Source organism: Lepisma saccharinum, chromosome 3, assembly GCF_977018435.1.
Source record: "Lepisma saccharinum chromosome 3, izLepSacc3.1, whole genome shotgun sequence".
NCBI classification, from domain to species: Eukaryota; Metazoa; Arthropoda; class Insecta; order Zygentoma; family Lepismatidae; genus Lepisma; species Lepisma saccharinum.
The window spans coordinates 74929346-74947838 of NC_139231.1; the positions used below are offsets into that span (position 1 = coordinate 74929346).

General features: G+C 35.0%; 1 protein-coding gene across 3 annotated transcripts in view; it reads left to right on the plus strand.

Moving 5' to 3' along the window:
* The window catches only part of alph (protein phosphatase alphabet), a 100438-nt gene extending 97932 nt beyond the window's left edge, over positions 1-2506 (plus strand). For all 3 annotated transcript variants that reach the window (XM_083118823.1, XM_083118820.1, XM_083118824.1), the window contains one exon: positions 368-2506. Coding sequence is in view for 1 of the 3 variants with exons in the window: in XM_083118824.1 (XP_082974950.1) it covers positions 368-385 (18 nt within the window). In the remaining 2 variants the exon portion in view is untranslated. The remainder of the gene's footprint in view (positions 1-367) is intronic.
* The last annotated feature ends 15987 nt before the right edge of the window (positions 2507-18493 follow it).

Consider the following 18493-nt stretch of genomic DNA (forward strand, 5'->3'; position numbering starts at 1 on the left):
AATTGATTCGTTCATAGCATTGAAACCTAAATATGGTAACAAATATTGTTACTTGTAAATGGTGAAGTGTTGCCTACCCATTTTCTACAGTGAGCTTTACATATTGAGATCAACCATTTCCTCATTTGATTCCTATTGTTACGTAGTCCAATCCTAGCTATACTTGTGAACAAAGATTCTACATGATAAAGTACTGAGTGAATATTCTCATCACTAGCATGCAAGCTTGATTTGTTACTATGGTTCTAATTTTACATAACTGCATGCTTTTTTAGGTGGTTTAAGAATATCAAATGCTGTACAGTTAAAACAAGTATTGAAATTGTGATTGCATGATATCTAATTATACCATTGTTGTGTTTTGCAGGACACCGAAACCTCATAGTCCATTCATTGGGAAAACTAAATTATATAGTGAGAGAGAGCATCTTCGACAATGACCATTCATCTGTGCATGCATGTGTTCATCCACAGCTGTGTTGAAGATCGTTGAAGAATGGGGAAGCTTGTTTCTTAACAGACACTTCACCCGGACTGCCGCCCCCAAACCTGTTGAATGTACAGCATGGAAGTAGATATTTTTCCACCACCACAGTCATCACTAAAACATGATTGCAGTTTACAAGCCACAAGCATCCTCCTTCCCCCAATCCCTGTTCTATCCTTTCTTCTTTGTTTCACGTAAAATTTGCCAGGGGTAGGAGCTCAGGGACTGAGTTGTGAGCCGAACTTGTGAAACCATATTTATAGTTGTAAGGATGACAATGCTTGCACTCAGCTTCATTATAAAGTTCTGATGTCTGATGAACAATTTAGTTTTCCTTTCAGCTGGAAATGTTTCTATTGGTTCCAGTACCCATTAGTTTTTAAGCACTCTATTTGAACTAATGGATCATATTAGTGGTGACGTCATGAGCAGATAAGTGAATAAGAGGTATCTTAAAATTGTGGCAGCAGTTATGGAACAAATTTGTTGTGTGAATTATACATCAATGTAAAGATGAAATTTCGTAGAATACATCGATATATTACACATACCTTACATAAGATATGGTAAAGAATAACTGGAGTAAGAAATCAAATAAAGCAATGCTCCTAACCGGCATCCGACCTGGGAACCAGAGCCATCGCAGTACCAGATGATTCGATTTTCATTTTAAAATTCATGATTTCCTTATTCCAGTTAATTTTTTACCTCATCCTTTGTAAGATAAGTGTAATGTATAAACATATTCTTAGAAATATCCTTACATTGATGTGTGATACACATCGTAATTTTGTTTCAGAACTGCTTTCACAATTGTAAACGTTACCCTTTGCATGGAAAATCCAATGCTGTCACATGGAGAAACAGCACATGGCAGGTTTGTTTGCTCAGTTGTCTGCTTGTAATGTCACCACTAATATGGTCCATTGGTTTACTGCAGTGAACTCAGTTATACTCAGTATGTGCTGCACTTTTTTAAAACCCAGAATTGGATGGATGAATGGGGTGTGACTGAAATTTGAAAACACTGGAAGTCTACTTTTTAGAGCACTTGGGGAGCTTTCAGACCAAAGTGACAAATGACACTTGGAAACAAACATTCAGAAATAAATTAAATATTTCGTGCCAGTGACACAACAAGCTGCAAATGTTGCTTGTTCCTTGCGTGTCACTCAGGCTGGTCCTTTTTCTCAATACCATTGGTAGCACATGAACAGTGAATTCTCTACACACTGGAGGAAAAAGTGCCAATTTTGGTGTGTGTAGTTTGTCTTTTTATGCCACTTGTCACTTCAGTCTGAAAGTTACGTACCTTACCGTTTGTCACTGACCAGTGACCATTTAATGCAAGTAATGGTGGAGAAAGAAATGTTAACCATTACTTCAATCTCTTTGTTTCATCCAAAACTATTATCATGGTGTTTGCAAGTTTACAAATATGAAACATTGTCACATTTATCAACACTTCTGTTTCTGATTTCATCCTTGAGAGAAATTCCAGGAAAACTACTACTCTTAATTGAAGTGTCTCAAAAACAGAGTGCAACTTACAAATGGTGATATAAGGTACCACATTCAGTTGCATACAGTTATGAATGTGAGTGAAATGGAACTAATTGATGAACTGGAATGAATCATTTAGTATTCTTATCAAATAAATTAAATGTAATTACCTCGTTTAAATATTGAAGTTGATGCAAAATCCATATCTAAATACTAAGACGACCAATGATTGATTGCAGCACTTAAAATATTACAACATGCTTAGAGTTACAATGAACTTATGCTCAGCAGATCTGTGTTGAAAAACTAAAACGTGTAATCGGAGTATAGATATAGTAATTTGTTGTTATATTTACTTTTTGACATTTGATTGCACAAATAATTGAATGATTAACAGTTTTATTTTTTCCCCATCTGAAGTACTGCATAGAAACATATTATTGTACAGAAAAACATTTCACATTGAAACACTTGTTATATAATGCATTGTACAGTTTGACAGGAACAGTTGTTTCCAATTCGATTAAATGCAATTCATCTATCAGAAAATATGGCACAAATTTCCAAGTGAGTTAGGGAGCTTTCAGACCAAAGGAATAAGTGACACTTGTCAATTAGAAAAACCTTTAGAAATAAATGCAACCTTTCAATGTGACATGCTTCACATGTTTCTTGGGTGCCGAGAATGCCTACTTTCAGGCCAGAGAGGGGAAGTGCCTATTTTAAATTATGTAGTTTATGATCATGGTGCTTGTCACTTTGGTGTGAAACCCCTGTCATGTGTCATGTGTTTCTTCAGTCTGATAACTTCCTTAAATGCTCATTCCAATTAATTCCAGCATTGTACAAAATCCATTCTAGTACATTTATTAGGAATTTCATTTATTCCAGTTGAATTCAGTAAAGTTGAGTGTTAACCAATTCAATGCAATTAATTTTTGAACTGGAGTCAATAGACATTCCCAGCTGGGCTCACGATCATATTCTTGGTTATATGAAGTTAATTTTACCTTTTAAAAACTTGCCATTTAGTTAAAGGTTGCTAAACAACATTGTGAAGTAGTAGTACCATTCTGTGAGTAGATTACATTTTTTAACATGAAAATTTGCTGTGCATGTGTGATAGCCATATATATGTGTATGTGTGTGTGTGTATATATAGCTATCACACATGCACAGCAAATTTTCATGTTCAAAAATGTAATCTACTCCTTGTTATATATATATATCTTGTTTATCCCTTCTGAGCAAGTTATTGAATATGAGTTGCATGGTCATAGTGTTGTGTATTGTACTATTTATTGACATATCACACTACTGAATATGAATTTCTCGTCATGAAATACAAGGTGAAATGACATAGAAACACTGGCATATTTAATAAAGCATTGCATTAAAAAATAACAATAATAATGAATTAGTGTGTGTAGGTGTATTGGAGTCCTGATTTCATGCTGCATTACACTTTACTATTACATCTCAATGAAACATGTTACAATGCTTTTCTGTATTAGAAGTTTTGTAGTCATCGTTCCTTCAAACATATATTCACTTAATTGGAGTTCTGCAGTACAGAAATAAAACTTGGAAAATCAATGTTTACCAGAAATCACCTAAAATTTTGTGCATTTTAGGGATGGGCTGATATTGAACTCTAATGTAAAATGTACCAATTCTGATAATCGATATTCTAAATGTTATAATGTGTTGGTGGATTAGTGGGATAATGGAGGGTGCAATTGCTCATCTAAACATTCCGAAGCAACAAGTCATCAATTAACACAGAACTAATAGCCATCCTGTGTTGCCTAAAATGAATTGATCACCCCCTTTACATGTCTAAAAAGGTGATGGTCCACCTTTGTAGCTGAAATGAAGTGATCACTCCCTCAACAAAATGTCTAGAACTATAAATCATCAGCATTGAAGGTAACAGCCCTTCTGCTTAACATCTAAAATTAAGTATAATTAACCTTAATTTCTTAAAGTAATGATAAACCTTAAGTGAATGTAGTAGGCAACAGTTAGAAAAAATAAATTACTCAGCCTCTGCAAGAGAAGGTCATTAATCTGCCACTAATTAAATGACAAAAATTCCATGAACTTATTCTGTTCATTCACTGCTTTTGTTAATGTATGCAACCAGGTGATTGCAGAGGATTTTCTTGATTCTTCATCGGATAGCCACTTGATAGAAATAGTGGTTGATCCCAGCCTAGAGAGTCAGATAACAGCTGCAAAAGGACTTGATGCACTGACTATATGTCAAAACCTGCCTGATAAGCCCTCAAAAGACTGTTACACCACAGAGTTTAGTAAACTTTTTAATACAGATCAAACTATATTAAATTTTTGCTGTTACTGATAAGTACTCATATAAAATTTCCTGTGCCAATAACTAATATTCTTCCAACTCGATGTAAAATTACAAATCTTTCATGAAAAATCTGAATGGTTCATTAATTTTCTTAATTAATGTGGTGTGTAACCAGAGGACTGCAATGGGTATAGTCTTATAAATTGAATTATATATTTAGACAATTACTTTATAAAACTAGGATATATATTAAGTACATCCATTAAATGTAAGCAAATAGCAGCATTTTTCACTAGATATTACAGACTTTATAGAAAATATTGATCTGGTCCATTCCTAATTTTTAGTGTTTAAAAACTTCTGTAAGGATGCAGCATACACTATTGGCTGATAACAATAAACATATTTATTAATCTCTTCCTTTCTTAAACTATTTATATTACTGTATTGACATTATTATACAAATAAAAATGGGTCTTCAAAATGAACACTAATATCAACAGGACCAAGATAGAACAAAACAAGATATTTAGCTGGAAATAACCATGCATCACAATAGTCCCGAGCTCTCGCCAATGAGAATTGTTTATGACAATGAAAAAAAAAAGTATAGATCGACCACAAGGAAAGGAACCTTCAGTCAAAAGCGTTTGTGCATCTTCCCTACCATTCTCAGGGCAGGGTTGCCAGGTCAAACTTGAAAAAAATTCGGAGCTTCTTCCTTGGGAAACCAGAAGATCTGCTAAAAAATGATGATCTAATAGTAGCGGATGAATACGTTCTCGAGGGGGGGGGGGGGGCATGGGCAGGTTCACTGGAGGAGTGCCCCCTAATTGCTACAAATTTTTCCCAGGGAGGGGGATAAACGAGGCATATTACCCCGTAATAGCGTTGCCACCTCAAAAGATGCCACTTGAGTCTGAAATCCACCTGAAAATACGCCACTCGAATTTGAAATCCACCTCAAGAGATGTCACTCGAGTTTGAAATTATCTTGTGACTGAAATCAACTTATATGTCTGAAATAATATATACTTTTAGGATAAAATTTATTTCCAGAAAGGGGGGTGGGGGTGGCAGCCATCCTTGCACCCCCTTCCGCATGTATATGCCCCCATATAATTCCATAGAAAAATAAGTGTTTTCAAACCAATGAAAGTTCCAAGCAACTACGGGCAAGGTGGTGCATTATTTCCTTCGTAATTGAACTGTCCTGCTTTGTTCTCAGCAAATTCCTTGTTATTAACAATGAACATATTGGTGAATTATACAGTACCCCTTCCTCAATAATTGGAGGTAACCACACTTATGCTGGGGTGTCATCTCCTCTCCCCTCCCCATGTGCTAGAAAAAATATATCTAGAATTTATTGTCCACGCCCCGAAGTCAGAGGTTCTACGTAGTAAGGCATGGACGTGTCATTGTGTTTGTACCATTTCATCAGTTCCACATTCATTCTTATCATCGTACTTACCTGTAGAGGCACAAAAGCAATGTAAAACAACCAAAATAGAAATAGATTTTTGGGGTGGGATAAAATACGACCATCTAAAAATAGTTATGTAATAATCATAATAATAATGTCTTAGCACAATTGAGTGCGTTTGGCATAATTTCACAGTTCAAACAGCACCTTCCATACTGAGTGGAGTTTCACGTGCTCCACTCTACCTCTCCCCTCCATGCCGAAGTAAGATGAGCAGGTTACGTGTTTTTGAGTAGGCTCTCTATAGTTACATAGCAACAGTTTATTAAGGAAATCTCGAGAAAAATCAACAGGTCTGGCAACATTGACTCGGACTGCACTGAAGGCTCCTTCCCTTGCCCTCCCCCATAGCAGCGAGCATGATGCAGTTCTGCGCAAGTCCTTGTTGCCTATAAAAGTTATTGTGTGCTACGATTTTTATAAGATTTTGTCCATAATTCAATTTGGAAGATATGTTATGTAAGGAGAATGTCTAGGTGAAGAAATCTGTAATGCTGAATTCTAGCTATGTCAAAGATTTCTCCTGAAGCATCTCTTCACCTTTAGTGTGTTGAGCTTCTGTGTAGTACAGTCTGTCACACTGATGTTTTCCCCAAATATCCTACCTTTACTTTTGTTATGGTACATTTTTCAAACAACAAGTTCTACCTATTTTCACTATTATTTTTACAAGCAAATAACAAGAGCAGGCACACACATAATGACGCATTACCATTAGAAATGTTCAAAAAGCCAAGTCTGGGAATGTCACGTAGTCAGGTGTACAGGCAGCAAAGATCACCTGAAGTAGTCTGTGGCCTTTGCTAACAGAGTCCACAAGCAATGAGTCACTCTCACAGTATTGTTCATGCTGCTTACGTGCCACCGAGTATGGGAGTGCATGTGTTCCATTTGAAATAAGAATTCACACTGTAAATAGTGCCAGGATATCACATTTATTTTCACATAGCCCACTCATGCCTACTACCATTTGATCCATATTGGAGACAATACAGTGTTATAATATGTTAATGTGCCCTTGCACTAATATTATAAGGAAGTTTAATTTGTCACCTCTTTTGTTTGAATTTTTTTTTTATGCATGAACTTTACCTGTTGCAAATCATTTATGTTTATAAATATAAGAAGTATGATATACCATTGTAATACTTATATTTTACAAAATAAACTTCTTATTCTGCTTACCAGTATCCACATTATATGGTCAGAAGAAAATTGCCAGTTACAGAACCATGAAAAAACAGCCTAAAATTCTAATAGTTTATATTTATTTTTGGTAGACTAAGGGTAAAATCAAGATTCAATGCACAGTGCAAGTTTTTTTTTCAGGATAAGGCGTAAGTTGTAAAGTTTTGTTTTTTTACCAGGATAGGTTAAATTTCAGCATGTTGTTCAAACAATCTAACAATGGTAATTTACTTATGGTTGTATGTTATCAGACAGATTTGGAAAATGAATTTGTATCACGATTGGTGAGAAATTAAATCGTGTAGCACAACGTAATATGTTTTTTCCTCTACTATGACCATGATTAAGCTTGAATCTATTATTTCCAAAAAAATACATGATAAAAGTAGTGTGTAACTAATAGGTTCTTCTCATTGTTCATCAGATCTAACCAGAACTTTATAAAAGAGAATGGTATGGTACTTCTTTTCTTAAATTACACTTCTTTGTGTGTTTAAAAATTGTATATAATTAGTATAATACATTCAAGCTGTATTGATTTTGAATTTGTTCAAAAAAAATACAATAGTAATGATTGGAGAAATACTAAAAAATAAGAATTGTGTTGGTATGAAATCACCTGAGCTAGCATATTTTGAGTTGTTTTTAATGAGTTTGTTTGATCTCAGGTGTATAAGATTGTCCCAGGTAGAATAAACTTTAACACCTTCCTCCTCAAGTTGTATGTGTGAATGAGCATTCACTTGTGTGAAAGTGTGTGAATGTCTTAGAAAATATACATCCTGTCCTATATATATATTTTTGGTAAAATAAGATGCACTTTCTAGAGGAATGTATTCAAGTTATAAATGAATGGAGGATTTGGTCCGAAGGGGGAGGGATCTCAAGGAGACTTTTTCCTCCATTTTCCCCCTTTTTTGATTTTCATGTCTTTCAGGGTTCATTGTTTCGTTTATTGTAGACTTGTTGTCAGGTTGTCCACAAGCATCAAGCTCAATAATAAAGAAACATTTATCCTTGAAGATCAGACACCATTCCTCCTCCGGGAAGATAGCTTGGGGTCATGTTTTCTGCATTGTGTGCCAGTGCTATAAATACTGCATAAAACAATTGAGAAAATGTGTGCAGAAACAATGGAATTTAATCCACTGACTTCTTGGGATACCCTCCTTAATAGAATTGGTAACATCAGTGTCTCGAACAGTGGACACCTGTCACTTTACTCTTAGACAAGATTGGGAGGAAGATAAACATGGAGTTTCTCTCTTAATACCCATGACTGTACTTGAATTGTGTCCATGTGTTCAAAGCAGTCTGTGTGGTCCAAATACAAAGAGTTTTACTGGAAATTTTGGCAGTGCAGTTGGATGAAATTTGCAGAGTTGTTGCACCGAGATATGTGCTTCACCCACCAAGCACTTGTTGCAATTACTGTGGTTTCCTCAGAGGTACAGAGAAGAAAGTTTAATTTTATGAAGAATACATAAAAAATTAGCAACATTTGCAGTCTGCCACAGTTGATGGTACAGAGCACAGGGTCCTTTGTTGTCTGTGAACGAAGAGGGTAAAGACGGTTAATACAGAACGTTGAGCTCAACAATTGGGAGAAAAGGAATATTATTATCTGTGTGCCATTTAAGTGGCCAAGTTACTATGAGGTTTGATTGTCTCTGTGGCAGGTTGGCAATTCTGCCTCTTGATGGTCTTTGCCCTGTTTATTTTGCCACTCTGTAAACCTTCACTACACTGGAACGGGCGCATCTGACCATTGTCACTGTTTGGTTATTGATGCACCTGATGCTCGGGCAGCCACAATCATGCCCTTTTGGAACAACATTAAATCCTGACCACCTCCCATTTTAACGCGTGCTTGTCAACTAACATGTAGCACTGTGCCTGTACATTACCATGATACTTCCAATCAGGGTGGTCATGTAATCAGAGCAGCTGCTGTGCCGTTCCTTATTTGGAGGGGTGGTCGCAATTCTGTGAGCACTCAGTGTATATTATAGGGGTTTATAACTATTTCATAATTGATATAAATGGTGTTATATTATTATTTCTGTGGACCGCAATACATAGGTATAGAAAATGTTATATTAATTCAGAAAATGATAGTTACCATAATTATACAATTAGGAAGTTAACAGTTATCACAATAATTCAGAACTGTCTCCAATAACACAATTATAAGCATCATCAGTGTTGAACGAAATTATTATTCATAAATGCATGTCAGTGGTTAAATGCATGAAAATAGCATCATTAAAGTAAAAAAAGTTAAAAATCACGCAATTAAATTATCATCATAATTAAAGGGCAGTAGTTTAAAATCAGATAAAAGTCCTCATATAACTACTAATAAAAAGATATTATAAAGTATCATTTGCCCAGATCCCATAAATTTAGTCAGTATTGCTCATAACAATTATGAACCTGCCAAAACCCCTCCCTCCCCTTTTTTTGTGGGCACACCCCTGAGTTATCCTTACCAATGCAATTCACCCAATCTGGCAGAAATTCAGTGTCAAAGAATCAAAATAGAAATAGAATCTGATGTGTTCCCGCCAGTCTGATAGAAGTCTGTGGTACAGGTGGACATGTATTCTATGCACCATAATCACCATAGTAATTCTTGTGGATTATGCTGCCACCTGGAGTGCATCATTAAAATAAATTATGGCTGGAGAAAGATATAGAAAATTGAAAAATGAGTATTTCTTAGAAACATGTCCACCGATTTTGAAGCCCATAATTTACTAATAAATAATAAAAATATTGTGGTCTAGCCTTGGTTGTGAACAGTTTGTCATGATCATCCAGCAGGCAACAAATTGCCAGTTTGACACATTTTAATTAGGGCTGAGCTGATACTGATACATCACGTGTGACTGAGTAGCACTCTTCCCACAATTACGGCAGGTTGACCAGGCCTGCTCGTAGAAGCTAGATGATTGCTCGATGAAGGAATGTGTTGAACTATGAATATGTTAGTGAAAATGCATTAAGTTTTATTTGTAGATCACACTTAAAAAAAATTGTTGAAATTCTCTCATTATTATGAATAATATTGATAATGATGAGAAGGATGCCCCAAATGTATGGAGTGATCTGAAAACAAAAAGTTCTTGGAAGCAATTGTTTGTTCTATTGACAGTGAGCTGTGTAGCAGTGAAAGTGATATTTTCATTTGAAGAATGAACTTCATTACATTTTCATAACTGTACACTGTGGCACTGCTATCTTTTTACCTATGTGCTGACATCACACTCTGCTGCCTGATTGTAGAAGTGTCTGTTGTATAACTCATTCTTGCTTGAAATGGATTCTGCAAGGACAGGTGGCATCTTTATCTCTTGGTTGGAACCAAGTAGCACCAGTTACTGTTGAATGGCTCATTGTTCATTATTGCTTACAATCTACACAGACTTTCAGCTTCTTTCACTGAACATTCATAAGTTCATAAATTTAACAAGCAAGAGATCAAATTATTCCAAAAAACTCACAGAGAACCACTAATCTGGAGGGCATACAGCATTACGAATGTCAGGAATGACAATGAAGCCATACATGGGGTTTACTAAATAAATAGCAATACATATTCCATTCCGAATAAACCATTATTGGAAATTTAAGAAAATAGTACAATAATTTTATGGCTGAAAGTAGATGGTTAATATTGTTTTTGCCAGTATGTCAAAAATCATTTTACTATCTTACAAAGAAATCTACTTCAAAAAATTATGTAACAACATTTATGGCTCACATTTATAACAGCATTTATTTCCCTTCGAGTTTAGATGGCTTACATCTCTGATTGATATCAGTTGCTTGTAAAAAAATATGTACATAGCAGCTCTGTTGTTAAATACAAGTGCATCAAAATATTGAAGGAAATAAGTTTTAAGCACTACTTAGTTTTACTCCAATTGTGGCCACCTGGACAATTATAAAAAATCTCAATGCCATTATTTGTACTGTGAAGATCTTTACCTGTAAAAGGATACAGTATATACATAGTAATGAAGCTGCGGTTTTTCCTTTCAAAACATAATCTCAAAAGGTAAACTTATTTTCTGCTTTTGGATATTGAGTTTAAGAATTCAATAATATGTACGTAAATACCAAATTACCCTTCATAGTCCCAATGGAGCAAAATGTTATAACATTCTTCTGTTTTTTCACCTTGGTTCACTGAAAAATATAAAGTCGATGTTTCACTGTACTATGCCCAAAGAAATATACCTGAACACAGCTATACACCAGGCAGCATGTCAATATGACTTACGTGAAAAGAAGGAGAAAGATATGTCATAAGTACTGTAGAGTGCAACCATGTGGTGGTCAATTGTACTACAGTTGTAAAAGGAGTAGACCTGTAGCTAGTTCAATCTGTAAGCTATGAATCGGAGAATATTGATATGTTCTTCAGTAGGTAATTTTTACAGTGCCACATGATACATATCACCATTTTATTTCCTAACTAAATCATAACCTCAAGGAGGTTGTTTGAAAGCAATCACCTGCCAGCGAAGTCGTGTTTAGCTGGTCCACTACCACTGTCATTATTTGAATAAGCAATGCATTTACAATGTGGGTGTTAAAAGCAGTTTTCACAAAGGAAATTAGCGTTCATTTTCTATAGTTTGAAATAAGTGGCCATTATTTTCCAAGTTCAAAATATGAGGAAAGGAACTATCTTTTGTGGTTGCCATAACATAAATAACTTATTCTATATTCATAGTTTATTGTTGTAATCTATATGGGCAGATCTTAGGATAAAGGGATGTATATAATAATGCTTGTCAATGGTCAACATGCAACATAATTACAACTAAATATTTGTCATTATAATACACTGTATTAAAAAAAAAGTCTCCGGACTCATAATTAGTGAATATTTTACTTATTTTTTGTACCTTTATCTACACAAAAATAATTTATACACCAAGTCTGAGGATTTCTACAATCTCTGCAAATAATATATACACCAGCGCAACAGTTTCCATGCATTTTTTATTTTGAGGAGTTCCCCAATTTACAGTAAATACTGACAATAGCCACCATTTTCTTGTAAAGACATTTCCTAGTGCCTTCACATATTCCACAACATTTTGTCAATGTTGCTGTTCTGAAAAACATGGGGCCCAGACAATCCGTTGCATGACACACCAGGCATCTTTCTTTTGAATGGAAAAATGAATGAATGAGGCGAAACTTCATAGTAGGCATGTGCATTTTTAGTGGGCCCATGTTTTAGTTAACCTGAAGTTAATATAACTACATAAGTGGAACCTTGCTTCAGCTGTGAACAAAGTATTCTCCAGAATGGCTGTATTGTTGCTTGTGAAGAAACCAAACCATTCATAAAATTAGCATATGGTTCCAGTAAAGCAATCTGCTGGGTATGTGTGGTGTCACACAGAGGATAGTAATACATAGTAGCTTAGCTTAAAACTGTTTGTCCTGAAACTTTTTAAATGCTTCATATGTAATATTGGTTTGAAACGGTTAAAATATTGTTTTAAATTTGAATATGTGCTAGAAAAGCCAATAAAGTAAGTGTAAAACTTGACATGAGGTGAAATCTATCCTTCAATTCAATCTTTTAAATGTTTTAATACCATTACAATTATAATATTGTTCATAATTTAATATAAGAGTTCCTGCAGCCACTGGTGCCATTGGTGCAAGCAGGTCTAGTTTTGGTTCAATTTTCATTTGTGCATGTGAATTTTTTCTGTAATATGCAGAAGTGTGAGTTCTAGTATAGGAATCCAGAGAACATAGCAATGCTAATCAATTTGTTGTCAACATGTTTTCAAATAAATGGGTTATTTCATGTCAAATCAAGAAGTATACTGAAAGGGCGTAGGTAGGAAAATATGCAAAGTTGTAGTAGATCCGAGTACAAAATGTGCAATTTTGACCATTTTTTTTTTAAGCATCTTGTTAATTTTGTTGCAATATTTCGGAATCAGGCCACCTATAGAAGTGATTCCGATGCTGTTGGAAAGTTCTTGAAGGGCTCTTTCACACAAGATATTACATGCCTATGTCAAAGAAAAAAAAATTGAAGGTGGTGTAAGCAAAATTTTAGTAGCCATTTTCTCAAAAACTGGTCTTTTAATTTTTTCCAAAAAAAGATATGTTATGCATAGACTATTACTCAATAACTACAAAAATGTAAATATGGGACACCAATGGGATCCAGAGTTATGTTAGATTTAGGTGGGTTAGGTGATATTTTAAGAGACAAATTCCTATAATTCAAAAGTAAAGGTATAACAGAAATGAAAAATAAAAACACAATATTGTTTGAATTGACATACATGAAGCTGATATTTACATTCCCATTGGACAGTACCTCCAAAATGGCAGAGATAGAGAATGTGGGATCCTACCCCCACATTGCCTAAATGTGCTTTCATGGCACAGCACGGTGCTTTACCTTTTGACCTTCTTAGAAATACAGGGTGATTCAAAAGTCTGGTCCCATAGGCAAGTCCATTATTAGTGCGCTGTTGAGGCTGTACACTGGTAATGAGCCTCATTGGTAGCCGAAAATGTCACATGCTTGACACGAAATATTGTACGTTATTGCAGTACTATACAGTACTGGATAAATTTAGAATTGATTACAATAATTACAGGCAAGTAAAATGTGTGAAATGCACATTGTGAAGCACTTAGGCTACTGTAGCGTGATTCTCATTTGTGCATGTTTAGCCTATTCTTGTGGTCTGTGGGGAGGTGCAAAATTTGCCCCTGTAATTCCAGAAATACAAAAGATAAGGATCTGCAACTTTGCATATTTTCCTACCTCAGGTGGTCCTTTCAGTATGACAAATATCAAATGAATCAAAAAATGTAAGGTTGAAAAGTGCCTGTTCATTGGTGGAATGACTCAAATAGGGCTCAGTCAATAGGCACGATACCCATAAAAAATACCGTTCGTTCGTGACTCTCATGGAGTTTGAATATCCTGGAAATTATGCAATTGTTATTATTTTTGACAATGTTATGGGGAGAGATATTTTGTGTATTACAATTTTCAAGTACTGTATCAACATTGGTATTGGAGGGAATCACCAAGAGTATCGACACTGGTATTGGCTCAGCCCTAAATATAATTATTATAAAAATACATTAAAGCCATATGTTTTGACTTGGTCAAATTATACATTAATGCAGACAAAATATTTACAATTGCTTGTGTGATATTATTTGAGACTAATATCTAGTCATTTTTATCAACTTAAAGTTGAGATCCTACTGCAAACAAAATTTTGTAGAATTGTTTCTTGAGTGGGTTTGCTCACTCTGTACATAAGCATATAACCCTGAAAGACATTGTAGATCAAATTGCTCAACTGATTTTCAGTGTTATTAGATAGAATCTATTATGAAAGTGCATCTTTAATTCAGAAAAACAAACCACCTTTCCGTATGCCTGTGGACGTGTGTCAACAGTACTTGGTACAAATAAAACAAAATACTCATGAAAATGGGCTGTAGTTGGATTTATACAATTTCTAATTCTGAATTCCAATACTTGCTACAAAAATAAATGTAAAGCCGAGTTAATACCAATGTATTACCATCAGAGGTTTGAATGTAAAACATTGATCAATTCCGTAATAAAATACCATAGAACAGGGGTGCTGCAAAATGTTCATGTGCTTAATTAGCATTTTTTACATGTAAAATGTTTCTGAATTTGAAATATGTGGTTATGTTTTTAAATTAAGGCAAGCTACCTAACCACACTAACTGAGCGGTGCAAGTGTTATATAGGCCTACATTCGGACTTGAGCACCATGAAAAAATCTTGAAACACTTAAGGGCACCATGATTTGAAAAAGTTCGTGAACCTCTGCCATAGAAGAAGCTTTTTAAACAAAATAATAGTTGATTTTGGTAATTATCTCATAAGATATTTATGTAGTGTAATGCTCCAATAAACTGGATTGGTAATATTCATGATTTAATGATTATTACTATTCAGATTCATTTGTGAAATATAGAAACATTTAAAATAGTGGTAATTTACAACTATTAACATCAGTGTATTTTCATAATTGGTATAGACTCAGCTTTCACACTTCAGCCTTATGGGATATGGCAGTTAAAGGGTAAGATGAATATAAAAACTGCATTGCTCTGAAATATTTTTTTCTTATTGGCTTATCAATTAAAATTACATTTTGTTACCAGTCTACCTGTATTTTAACAGCATGTCATTAAAACTGATATGCGAGAATTTATTGAAAAGAAATTTGAAACTTTTTTGAGTTGTTGTTGTTCATATGTAGTTATAATCGTTTTTCTACTCTTCGGCATGGACAAAGAGGTAAATTTAAAGATATGTAATAAAGAAAATGACAACTCTTTATTTCATATGCAAAAAAATATGTTTGAAATTTCCATATTTGTCTGCATATAATATCTATTTCCTTCTCTCTTCACCTGAACAGAATGTTTGTGGGGAAAAAAGTGTATAAAACTTGGTAAATGAGCTCTTACAACACAAAAAGGACTATCTGTGGTTGCGTCTCCACAAGCCTCTCAATATGTGCACAGTGAAGTCTGTTTGGTTGTAGTAATATGCCAAGTGTATGCTGAATTAAATATTAGAAACAAGATAAAATAGAACATTTTCACATTCTAAGGTTTTCCACTGTCACTGTACACATTTTCCAGTATTGAATAGCATCTTGAGAAGATATAATTGATGTTATCATTTTATTATTCTTTTCACATGCAACAGAATTCCTGTTTGATTCTTCTTGCTTGTAGTAGAGAAGCAGTAAGTGAACAACCAACCAATGAAATACATACAAATTAATGCTTTTGAATGTTTTGGTATACCTCATGTTGATTGTTTTGTCATTTCAACTTCAAGACTAGTGCAGATTCCATCTATTACCTAATGTATCTTTCTACATAAATCCACAATTTACCTTTTCCCTTCATCTTCAAAGCCTGGAGTATTAAGGCTTGGACCATTGGCTTGAAGCAGGAAAGTCATTTTTGAAAATTCATCTCCTGTTTAGAATTTCTTCCAAAGCATTCAAGTAAATTTTTGTATTGTTGGCTTTTTCGTTGTTGTCTGAATATCGTGAAGCTGTGAGCTAATCCACAAAAATTCACTGGTATGTTATAGAAGGGATTCTAAACATGTAATTTTTCATAATGTGGTTACCACTTTGTCTATAAAGTATTTTCAATTTTCAAGAACAACTTTGTTGCAACAGGCCAAAAGTCCAGTACATCTGTAAACCTCGAACAAACATATTATGGATGCTTTGGAGATAATTTGTACTTAATAGGGGTTAATTACATAAAGAATGACTTACATGATGCAATTTGAAGAAGTTCCTGGAATCAAGTCATTTTGGTTGAAAGGCATATGATATGGCAACACTGCTTCATGTATCAAGTGAATCTGGATAGTTTGCCATCGTAGGTACCCTCATTAAGGCACTTTTAGAATCACCTCATTTATTTAATAATGATGGATGTGGTATGTACTTCTTCTAATTTGAACAGGATGAGCTGGACAAAAGGGAGTGCACTTTCCCAATGACTAGACTACCACAGAGTACACATCACACAATCTTTGAACGTTTTTCCAAGAGATTTTAAATTCAACTCAAGTTGTTGCAAGTAGAAGCCTTCATGTCGAGCTCTTGCGCCCACATATGTGAGAATGGAGCAGTTAAGAACTAGTATTAATACCTCCATTTACATCTCTCTCGGATTCCCAACAAGATTAATCTGTCATTGTAGATTGCCTGTCTCCATGAACTATGAAGCAAGAGCTCCCAGGTTCAAACCCTGGGTCATGATTAACCAAAAAGTAACATAACCAAAAGAGAAAAAAAGAAATAACACAGGCAATAAATATTGTTTTTAAGCAACACAATGCCTATAAAAATATTCCACGGAAGGAGGTGGTATTGTATGCAGACAAATGTGTTTTATGTTTTCATGAGCTAAATGTAGCTCTTAGCTGTTACCATTGGTGTTTGAGTGTGTTGATTTAAATAAAATGCTGGAGTCTATGCAATTTATTAATCCATAGCAAAAATGTGCTGCTTTCAATTTTATTTCACATAATTGCAATAATCATGCAAATGAATCTAGGAACTTTTAAATGGAAATTTGTGGTTTGACCATGGTTTGAATATGGGGCCTTGATATTGGACTGAGTAACCGAGACTCTGGACTAAGCCTCTTCTTTAACCACATTTACTTTCATACTCTGAATGCAAAACTTAGGTACATATTAGCACAGGCATCCACAAGAAGGGAGCAAGCAGGGGCTGTTGCCCCTCCCCCACCTGGAAAATCCAGACTAAAATTATATATAAGGTATGTCCAGAAAGTTAGTTCTGATAAGCCATAAAACCATCGTTCAGGTATTTTTTGTGGCACCAAATTTCTTGGAAGGTCTCCCACTTGAAGCAATGCACTCATGTGCACTCAGCTGTATGGTGTCATGCACATTGGATTTGCCTTCCATGAATTATCTGACCATGCTCATGAAATCCAGTCTGCACACCTCACACAATTGCCGGTGGCATCTGCTTTTGAGCATGCAAAAAATCTGATTATGGCACGTAACTACCCCGTAGTTGGCGGGAGACTTATTAGAGCTGTCATCTTTCTCCTAGCACTGTCCTAAAATGACTGCCTTCACAGCACTGCGACTCCCATCAAATTACAGCCACATACCACTTCTTCCTGCCTGCATATGCACGTCCACTGCCACAGTGTACGGATGTCACTGGAACTTACTTTCTGGGTGCACCTCGTATTTTCCAAATAAAATTTGATTTCGGTCGCAGTAATGTATTTTGCAGCAAAACAATAACTTCAAACAAACATTTTTGGGGGAGGAGGGGAGGCTTGCTCCCCCTAAAAAAATCCTACAGATGCCCTTGCATATTGGAACTATACTATTTCTATTGTGATGTTTGTAACTATTCAGAATACTGATTGTATGCAAGTATGGGTATTAGCAGGGATGCAAAGTGGTACTGACACAGACCTAGTTACATGATTTTATACATTTTGTGGTGATTTCTGAAGTGAGGATTCTGATGCATTTCCATATTTATATTATACTGTTGATTGCTTGTGGAAATGTGCAATACTTCTATCTTTGTGAAGATGGTGTGTGCGTGAACACACATACAGCTGAGTGAGTGTTCTTTTCTTGCCATTTGTACTTTGGAGTTGATATTTTTTTGTTGATAACCTGCTGTTCTTTTTAATTGTTGAGGGATTGAAAGTGTACCCAATTCTGAACTGCTGCTACTACTACTGACTCCTTATAATCAGTGTGGCTGTGCTATCAACTGACAAACCTGCATGTTAAGTGGCAATAAATTGGGTAGATCATTTATGTTGTTTCATTTACTTGATTCCTTCCTTGAAAGTGTGATTACTTTGGAATGAAGGAGTTCTACAGTTTACTTTATTTCAATCTATTGATCTGTGGAAA